The sequence below is a fragment of the Terrapene carolina genome, unplaced genomic scaffold (genome assembly GCF_002925995.2).
Source record: "Terrapene carolina triunguis isolate 2854851 unplaced genomic scaffold, T_m_triunguis-2.0 Scaffold714, whole genome shotgun sequence".
Classification (NCBI taxonomy): Eukaryota; Metazoa; Chordata; order Testudines; family Emydidae; genus Terrapene; species Terrapene triunguis.
The window spans coordinates 21,316,474-21,326,753 of NW_020665065.1; the positions used below are offsets into that span (position 1 = coordinate 21,316,474).

General features: G+C 53.0%; 1 protein-coding gene across 1 annotated transcript; it reads left to right on the forward strand.

The window, feature by feature from the left end:
- The first annotated feature begins 3,682 nt into the window (after positions 1–3,682).
- On the forward strand, positions 3,683–5,062 carry LOC115271374 (paraneoplastic antigen Ma1 homolog). The gene has a single exon (XM_029913578.1). It carries the CDS (start codon positions 3,683–3,685, stop codon positions 5,060–5,062), a length of 1,380 nt encoding a protein of 459 aa, XP_029769438.1.
- The last annotated feature ends 5,218 nt before the right edge of the window (positions 5,063–10,280 follow it).

Sequence of the window (10,280 nt, forward strand, 5' to 3'; positions counted from 1 at the left end):
GCTGGGCAGCTCTGACCGAGCAGTTCCCCTGGGGGCATCGTCCCACCATGGATAAACCCTCCTCTTCCTCCTAGCGGGGAGCAGGGGCCTGGGGTGTGTCTGGGTTTGGCTGAGGGTGCCGAGCTTGCACCACATTGATCCTTTGGCAGAGAGTGACATGGGGCATCCCCCACATATTCTGGGGATACTTCTGTTATGTGGGGGCCTTGCCAGATCATGCTGATGCCCTCCACCCCTCCCAGGTCTGGCAGCCTCGTTCCCAGCAGTGCCTGCCAGGTGCCATAGGGATAGGTGCGGGTACAAGGGACACAAACCAACCCCCGCTACAGCTCTGGGTCCTTCCAGGGTCTGAAGGGGCATGGCTCAGTGACCTCAAAAGAGCTAGGTTCTAGCCTTGCCACTGTCACTGTGGGCCCCTTCAGTGCCTCGGTTTCCCCACCTGTAGTATAGGGTGCTGAGGGGAGAAAGCTGCCCCACGAAGCTAGTTGATGTTTCCAAAGGGCATTGAAGCTGAGCTGGTGCCTTGCGGGCCGTGATACCCCCTAGTGCCAGGCTGGAGAAGCTGATTGAACTCAGGGTCACTCCAGGCAGCGCTGGATCCCCAGATGCCGATGTCAGTCCCACACCCCCAGATTGATCTTGCTCCCAGACAGACGCTGGCCAGTGATTTACTGTGTGTCTGCCTTCTGCTAGGATCTAAGCAGACCTGGGGCCACAGACAGCTGCAGCGACAGCCAGCCCCTGAGGGAGCATTCCCAAAACTTGCCCTACAGAGGGAAGGCCTGGGTCTCCCTCTGACAGCCCTGGAGGAGGCTTTCTTAGATCACAGAGCCCAGCTGGTGTGCTGAGCCTCAGCTCTGGGGAGAGGTGCCTGGTGTGCCGTGGCTCTGGGCCCTGCGAGTAGGGTTGGCAATTGTGGTTGGACGTTGTGACGGGTTGGATCACAGAAACCCCCTGGGTAGCTGCCACCCAATGTACCAAGACTACGTCTATTCCTGTTTTCCCTGCCAGCTCAGGACTCCAGCACCCTGTCTTGCTGAGCCAGACACTCCCGTCTGCTCCAACACAGACCCAGGGTCTGAATTACTTGCCCCAAAGCTGCAAGTTTACCTGAAAACAGCTCACAGAAGTGTACTTGTCTTTCGCACTCAGATGCCCAACTCCCAATGGGGTCTAAACCCAAATAAATCCGTTTTACCCTGTATAAAACTTATGCAGGGTAAACTCATAAATTGTTCGCCCTCTATAACACTGATAGAGAGATATGCACAGTTGTTTGCTCCTCGAGGTATTAATACATACTCTGAGTTAATTACTAAGTAGAAAGTGATTTTATTAAATACAGAAAGTAGGATTTACGTGGTTCCAAGTAGTAACAGACAGAACAAAGTAAGTCACCAAGCAAAATAAAATAAAATGCACAAATCTATGTCTAATCCAACTAAATACAGATAATCTCACCCTCAGAGATGCTTCAGTAAGTTTTTTCTCAGACTGGACACCTTCCAGGCCTGGGTACAATTCTTTCCCCGGTACAGCTCTTGTTCCAGCTCAGGTGATAGTTAGGGGATTCTTCATGATGGTTCCTCTCCTCCTCTGTTCTCTTCCACCCCTTTATATATCTTTTGCATAAGGCGGGAATCCTTTGTTCCTCTGGGTTTCCACCCCCCCTCACTGGAAAAGCACCAGGTTAAAGGTGGATTCCAGTTCAGGTGACATGATCACATGTCACTGCAAGACTTCATTACCCACTTGCCAGCACACACATATACAGGAAGACTTACAGGTAAACACAGCCATCTGCAGACAATGGTCCTGGTTAATGGGAGTCATCAAGATTCCAAACCACCATTAATGGCCCACACTTTGCATAATTACAATAGGCCCTCAGAGTTATATTTTATATTTCTAGTTTCAGATACAAGAGTGGTACATTTATACAAATAGGTTGAACACACTCAGTAGATTATAACCTTTGTAATGATACCTTACAAGAGACCCTTTGCATAAAGCATATTCCAGTTACATTATATTCACTTATTATCATGTTTTTATAAAACCATATAGACTGCACAACGTCACAGACGTATTCCTGGCCGTTTCATCACATGACATAATCTTTAATTAAAGATTTATCTTTAATTCCTGGAGACTTCAGGGCAATCCTGGAGAGTTGGCAACCCTACCTGTGAGGGGGGTGCGCAGTGTGCCATGTGTGACAGTTTCCCCTCGGGGTGCCACCTGGAACTGGGATACTACTGAGCCCTCTGACCCACCGGCCTGGGCTCCCTTTGCACTGTGCTGCTGTGACAAGCTGCAAAGCCTCCAAGCCTGCACTTTCACCAGCATTCACACAGGTCGGGACACACCCAGCTGCAGTTACACACAGGCTTTCTAACCACTAGCTTCCCAGCCTAGGACTCCAGAGCAGTACTGTCCTGCCCTGGTCAAATCTGGTCAGTATATGGGTTTAATGCCCGTCTGCCTCTCCCTCAATGTGATGAGGACCGTGCACACTTATGGTAACCAAGCTGAGATTTTCTCCAGACATCTTAGTCAAATGCGCACTGGTTTGGATTAAAACATAAAATAAGTTTATTAAATACAAAAAATAGATTTTAAGTGATTATAAGTCATAGCAAACAGATCAAAGCAGATTACCTAGTAAATAAACAAAACCACAAACTGAGCTTAACACACTAGATAGGTAGGATATGTAACCCCTTTGGGGTTTAGAGAGCATGGTCCTTTAATCTTTTTCCTAAGGGGGAGGGGGAGAGTAAGAAAAAAGGAGGGAAACTCCAGGGGGGCAGCGCTGGAGCTCCAAGGAGAGGGGGAGGCAGCCTGCAGGCCCTGGAAAAGTGAAGCGGCAGAGAACCTGCCCGAGGCCTCAGACGGACAGGGCCGATCGGGGACACCCCAGGACAGGAGCCAGGAGGAGCACTGTGCCAGGGAGGAATCGCCCGAGAAGGACAGGCTGGAGCTGGACCCAGTATCACGGCTGCCCAGAGCTGCATGGGGCTGTGAGTACTGGGGCTTGGGACTCTGCATTGGGAACAAGGAGGGAGGCTGCTGGCTAGTTAAGTGGGGAGGTGGTTGCTCTCTGTGGCTTTGCAGAGAGCGGCAGAAGAGGGCACCGGAGGAGTTTGTTGGGGGAAAGTTCACTGGCGCTGAAGATGACCAGGAGCACCCAAGACTCACCACTGGACTGGAACTTTGCTCAGGACTCCTGAACTCTGTGTGCAGACACATTGCTCAGTGTCTGCCCTTCCAGACTGTGTTACCACTCGGCCCGTGGGGCCTTGGTTTGGATGCAACCCTGTTCTACTGCTCCCCCTATATTTCCCCTTGTTGTATTTCTCCTCTCATCCCTCTGTAAATAAATATTTCCCTTTCCTATACCCATTGTACGATTCCTGTGTCTGTGTGTGTGTGTTCACTCTGGGGGGTTTGGAACAGGTGCCCCTGGGGTGGAAGGGATTTCTCCTGCTGCCTCCTGCACGCGCCTTCTCTTGGCCAGAGCTGCCTGCAGAGCAGATTCCCTCTTGGCCACGAGGGCGCTAAAGTTACACTTGGTGGCCCGTACGGGGACTTTGCAGAACACACACGCACACACCTACGTTGCGCATCCTGGGCTCTCCTTCACAGAGCAAAGAAACACCTGAGTGACTTTAAAAAAAAAATGGAGAGAGGATTACTAGAAGACCTGTGCCAAGGGGCACGAATTCCAGTAACCAAAGCTGTGCTGGTGGTGGGGTTCCCAGAAGAGATGGAACCAAATGAAATTGAGGAGAGCCTAGATGCAGCTGAAATACTGGGGAGGGTAAAGGTCCACACCCGTATTTACAACCGCAAAGTGAAGGGCATGGTAGCACTATGTACTCACTCCAAGGAAGCAGATCTTGATAAAGTGCCCAAAGAGGTGCATGTAGAAGGTATCCCCTGGACAATTCTGAGGGCAGAGCAGTCCCCTCCTAGTGTGCCGGTGTCACTTGAGGTGGATTCTTTAGCGCAGAAATTGCAAGCTCTGATGGTGGATGAGAAGTGGACAAGAGAAGAATTAATTTTGGCATTAGGAAGAGCTCCAACACCTGCAGCACCCAGCCTGGTGGGATGGGCCAAAGAGCTGGGAAATACTCTCAAAGATGCATTGAGGCCGGTATATGAAAGTGCTCCATACAAGCGGTTATGTTCATTCTCGGGGGTGTCACCTGTACCCCCAGGGGAGGAGGATTACGAGACCTGGAGGGATTTTACGGTGCCACTTGTCCAAGAGTGGGAATGCTCTGATGCTGAGAAGCAGAAACGTGTGCTTGAGAGTCTGAGGGGACCTGCAATGCGAATTATCCGAGCCCTGAAAGACTCACAACCAGCTGCCACAGTGCAAGACTATTTAACCGCTCTTGAGAGTGTCTACGGTACTACTGATAGCAGTGAAGACCTGTATTATCGTTTCCGCCATACCTATCAGGAGCCCCATGAACGATTGTCGGATTTCATCAGGAGACTAGAGGATTTGCTACAGCAGGTAGTGCAGAAGGAGGGCATCCCCACCAAGCGCATTGATTCCGCTAGGTTGGACCAAATCCTTCGGGGCACCCGACAAGATGGGTTGATGTTGTGGCGACTGCAGCTGAGGGAGCGGGCCCAAAACCCACCCCCATTCCACAAGCTCATTCGAGAGATATGTGAAGAGGAGGAGCGATTGTTGCAAGTGGATGCAGTGGTGCAGCCGAAGATGGCAGGGAGTCGCACCACCACAGTGCTTGGAGAGATGGAAGATGCCCCGTCAGTGGCAGCAGCACTGAGAGATTTGACCCGAGAAGTGGCCATGATGAAGGCTCAGGGACATACTGTGCCATCCTCAAGAGGGGAGAGTAGCAGGAGGGGTGATAGCCAGCAAGAAGGTTTCTGTTATAACTGTGGAAGAGATGGTCACTATGCCTTGGATTGCCAAAACAAGACAGATCATGCAAGGGTATCTCAGAGATTGCAGCAGACCATTAGGAAGCTTCAGGGAAACACCAACAGGGCTTGGGGAAGGAGCAACCCAAGACCCTGAAATTCCAAGGCTCCCCAGAAAAAACCACAAACAGGAGTTACCCAGATGGGCTGATAGGCCCCCAGGCTATAGTACCCGTTCGTATAGAAGGACGATCGTGTGAGGCATTGCTGGACAGCGGATCACAGGTCACCATACTCTATGAATCTTACTACCGAGAACACCTGCAGCATTTACCCGTGCATCCCCTGTCTGGCCTGACAGTCTGGGGAATTGGCTGTGACTCCTGCCCCTATCGGGGATATATCCTGTTAAATGTTCAGTTTCCAAAGAATGTTGCAGGGGTAAACCAGGAAATAGAAACATTGGCACTGGTCTGCCCAGATCCAAAGGGAAGAAAGTATGCACCTTTAATCCTAGGGACAAATGCAAACCTGTTCCAGAGATTGGCGTGGAAATGCCGTGAGATGGCAGGGAACAACTATCTGCAGGAGCTGCCAATGCACGCTTTATGTAAAGCCGCCTACCAGCGATCAAGGGGGCCCCCATCCCAAGAGAAGACCAAGGCTAGACCTTTTGGGAGGGATAGTTTCCAGTTTGGGGATTCCCCCATTCCTGCTGAGTGGAAGGACCGCCTGTGTGAGAAGTTAGTCAAGAGGAAGGCTGTTTTCTCTATGCACGAATGGGATGTTGGGTGTGCACATGATGTGGAGCACCATATCCGAATGCAGGATGGTCGGCCTTTTCGAGAGAGGTCAAGACGATTAGCCCCCGCTGATATTGAAGATGTGAGGCAGCACTTACAGGAACTGGTTCAAGCAGGTATAATTGAGGAATCCAGGAGCCCCTTCGCATCGCCGATCGTTGTAGTACGAAAGAAAAGTGGAAAGGTGCGCATGTACATCAACTATCGCACTCTGAACCGGCGGACGATCCCTGACCAATACACAATGCCCCGGGTGGATGACGCCTTGGATAGCCTGAATGGTAGCTGCTGGTTCTCTGTCCTTGACCTCCGCAGTGGATACTATCAAGTGCCCATGGCACCAGAGGACCGGGAGAAGACAGCATTCATCTGCCCTTTAGGGCTTTACCAATTTAATCACATGCCTCAGGGAGTATCTGGAGCTCCAGCTACGTTTCAGAGACTCATGGAGCGGGTGGTAGGGGACATGCACCTGTTGGAGTGTCTGGTGTACCTGGATGACATCATAGTGTTCGGGCGCACTTTAGAAGAACATGAGACTCGACTGTGCAAAGTCCTGGATCGTTTGGAACAGGCTGGCCTCAAGTTATCCTTAGACAAGTGCATCTTCTGCCAGACATCCATGCGGTATGTGGGACACATAGTGTCTGCAGATGGTATAGCTACAGACCCAGAGAAGGTGAAGGCGGTGACCACCTGGCCAAGGCCCACAACTCTCAAGGAATTATGGTCGTTTCTGGGATTCTGTGGCTATTACCGCAAGTTTATCAAGAATTTTTCGCACATCGTACATGCACTCACAGCGCTCACCAAGGGATACCCCCCCACAAATAAGAAGAAGGGGAACTCACCTCGGCATCAATACTTTAATGTGGGTGCACCTTTTGGAAAGCGGTGGATTGCTGAGTGTGAAGAAGCTTTCCGTAAAATCATTCAACAGCTCACGCAAGCACCTGTTTTGGTGAACGCTGATCCCACCCAGCCATATGAACGTCATGTCGATGCAAGCTACACCGGCTTAGGCGCTGTCCTTTACCAAGAGCGTGAGGGCAAACTCCGACCGGTAGCGTTTGCAAGTCGAGGTCTCACACCGCCTGAGAGAAACTACCCTGCTCATCAAGTGGAGTTCCTGGCATTGAAACGGGCCATCACAGAGAGGTTCCATGACTACCTCTATGGGGCCAAGTTCACTGTAAAAACCGATAATAACCCTTTGACATACATCAAGACAACAGCAAAATTATCCGTAGCAGGGCACCGGTGGTTAGCGGCACTCTCTGCCTATGATTTCACTCTGCAGTATCGACCCGGTCGAACAAACATGGATGCAGATGCCTTGTCTCGGCAGCCTCACTCTAAGGATTTATTATCCAATGATCAAATGAATGTGGAGACCCCTGAATTGAGAGCTTTATGCCAGCGGGTATCCATTGTGGAGGAAAAATCCACAGCCAATGGAGAACGAGCAATTGACTGTCTGGGTGCACCACCAGAAGCCATACCCATAGTCTACTCAAGTTTTACTAGAGTACAGGACCCTCAGCTGCCCAAACTTCCCTTTTCCAGGGCCTGCCGGCTGCCTCTCCCTCTCCTTGGAGCTCCAGCGCTGCCCCCTGGAGTTTCCCTCCTTTTTTCTTACTCTCCCCCTGCCCCTTAGGAAAAAGATTTAAAGGGCCATGCTCTCTAAACCCCAAAGGGGTTACAGATATAAATTAGCAAATTCTCATCCTGAGTGGTAAACAGGCTGGCAGATTCGTAAGGCACAAGTTGCCTTGACTTTCCCAGGTTTTCATACACAGGCTAAAGATCCTTCTAGCCTCGGACCATCACTCTGACAGTTCAGTCCTTGCGACTCCGGTGTTTCCAGGTGTGTTGTTGCAGGGAGAGTGAGGTCCCCCAGTGTTGTCATTGTCCCCCTTTTATATCTTCTTCCCACTTACTGGAAAGCTCTTTTGCTGTGACCTGAGTCAAACAGTTCCCATTATGCAGTGCTATCTCTGAGAGGTTTCTATTGCACACAGTTCCTGGGGTAATCCTGGTGCTTGTGTGCATTTCCTCAATAAACCATTAACATTGTTTGGCCTTTTTACTGTTGTACCTGAAAGGCTGCTTGTGGGTGCGTTCAGCCTCACAACATGTTTCAGTAACACACACATAGCCAAATTTCATAACTTCACATACGATGATAGCACATACAATCAAACGAGATATTAATGTCTAGCAGATCAAAACTTTTAGAATGATACATCACAAGGTGCACGTTGTACAAAACATATCCTAACTACATGACAGTGGTGAATGTTGGGGTGCCAGCGTGTCACACCGCACACACTGCGAGGGATGTGGGGGCTGCCCGGTGTGCTGCGGTTCTAGGCCCTGCAAGGGTTGGGGGAGGGGAGTGCCCAGCGTTCCGTGACTCTGAGCCCTCGGGGAGGGATGTCCAGCATGCCGTGGTTCTGGGGGAGGAGCACCCAGCTTTCCGTGGTCTGGGGGAGGGGCGCTCAGCATGCCCTGGCTATGGGCCCTGGGGGGAGGGTGGCAGGGAAGTGGGTGCCCAGGAGTCACTGCTGGCGCTGCACACTGGGGGGCCCTGCCAAGGTTCCTTGGTGACTCTCCTGGCCAGGCCCAATCCTGTGAGTCACTCTCCAGCCTTGGCATGCGCCCGTGGAGCCAGCAACAGGTACGGGTCCCGTGTGTCAGGAGGGACCTAGGGCATCTGTGCCTGGCTCTGCATGGAGTAAGGAGCTGGGGCTCACTCAGGCCCCAGGACAAGCTGCTGCCCTGATTCCCGACCCCTTGTTGGCTGGCCAGCACAGCCAAGGAGTGAGCGCGGCCCAGAGACCAAGCTCCCTGTTTGCCTGGCTGAGGCCCTTTGCTGGGGGGTGCTGGGCCTGCCACTCCCTGGAGATAGCGGCCTTCAGTCCCAGAGCGGCCAGTGGCAGGCAGCATGGTCTAGTGGCTAGTGTAGCTGGTTCTGTCCCTGGCTCTGCTGCTGGCCTGGGCACAGCCCTCCCCTCCCCCCTCCGGCTCGCTGCTCCCCCACGGCTGCCTGGCCTGTTCAGACTCAGCCCTTTGGGCAGGGCCCAGCTCACTGTGTCTGTGCAGTGCCCGTGCAGGGGCCCTGATCTCAGCCGAGTTCTCCAGGTGCTGCTGTAATGGGCGTGAAAATGTGTGTGGTGTCAATTCGGAGTGACTCCCTGACCCCAGTGCAGGGACTGGGTTGGGCTGGCGTACGTGGGCTTGGAGCCCAGCCCATGCTGTGAGACAGACCCTAGCGGGAGGAGGGGGGTGACAGACTGTGGTCCCTGCGTTCGGGGAGCAGGCATGCAAGGCTCGCTGGTGCGGGGTCTGCATGGCAATTAGAAGGATTTCGCTGGGTGCAGAGCATGGTAGCACTGCCCGTGTCGTTGCTGGTGGGCCTATCTGGCGGTGCCAGCGTTAATATTTGCCTGAGGAAGGCAAACACAGCTGGGAATGTCTGCCCAGCAGGCCTGCCCAGCAGTGGGTCTGAGCAGCAGCGGCTGGGTCCAGGGCAGGTAATGCAGCCACCTGCACTGGGATCTGTGGCTCCTGCATGCTGAGAACTGGGCCATGTGGATCCTTTGCTGTGGGGCAACCAAAATGCATCCCAGAGCTTGGCGCTGCCCTGTTGGGTGCTCCCAATGAGAGCACCGGTTCCCGGACCAGACGCTCCGTGCTGGATCAGACAATGATGCATTCTGGGATCTGTGGCCTCGTGTGCTGCCTGAGAGCTGGGGAGCTGTAATCTGCTTCCTCTCAGGCCACCCGGCAAGCAGGTTTCTAAGGCTGGGGGCTGAGCTGTCACCCTCGTTTTCGGCTGGGCAGAGTTCCCAGTTCAATCCCTCAAAGTGGTGTGAAGGGACCATCTGCTGCAGCTCTAAGCCTGCGCCGGTGTGAACCCCTCATCGCTAGTACCAGCTGCCTGGATAATAACCCGATCTCCTTTGCAGCTACGCAGCTGCTGTTGCTCCTTCTCCTGAGAGTGGCAATTCACTAGCTGTCTCTGCGTGGCTCTGGCCAGGTGTGATGGATGAGGGAACGCAGGTTGCAGTCCACTAGCCAGACACAAGGTACCAGGTGCAGGAGTGTCTGTTGCAGTCCATGGAGCAGCTGCGCTGTCCACTGGCTGCTTCGGTAGCATGTTCGTAACTGGAGCAATGTCCAGTCGAGCGTGCTGCTGCTGCACTTTCCTGGGGATCTTCGTTAAATGCAAGTGACCTGAAGCTAGCTCCTGACGGGCCCCTGCAGCGCTGTCTCTCTCCTGGATGCGTCACCAGGCTGCATTTCCCCTTTGATGCGGCTGCTGAGCAGCACCTGGTGGCTCCCCGGCCTATCCTCTCCTCGACTCCTTTGGGATCCCCACTGCTGGCCTCTCTCCTCCCGGCCCCTCCGGCCCCAGCCCAGCTGGAAAGGTCACAGCCATGGGGCCAGCTGTAATATGCGGGTTTCTTCTCTTTCAGGAAGAACGATGGGCCAAGCCAGCATGTCTCACACACCGTAGAGCTGCCCTGGGTGGGCTCTGCTCCACCCCACCCCAAGGTAAGAGTCCTC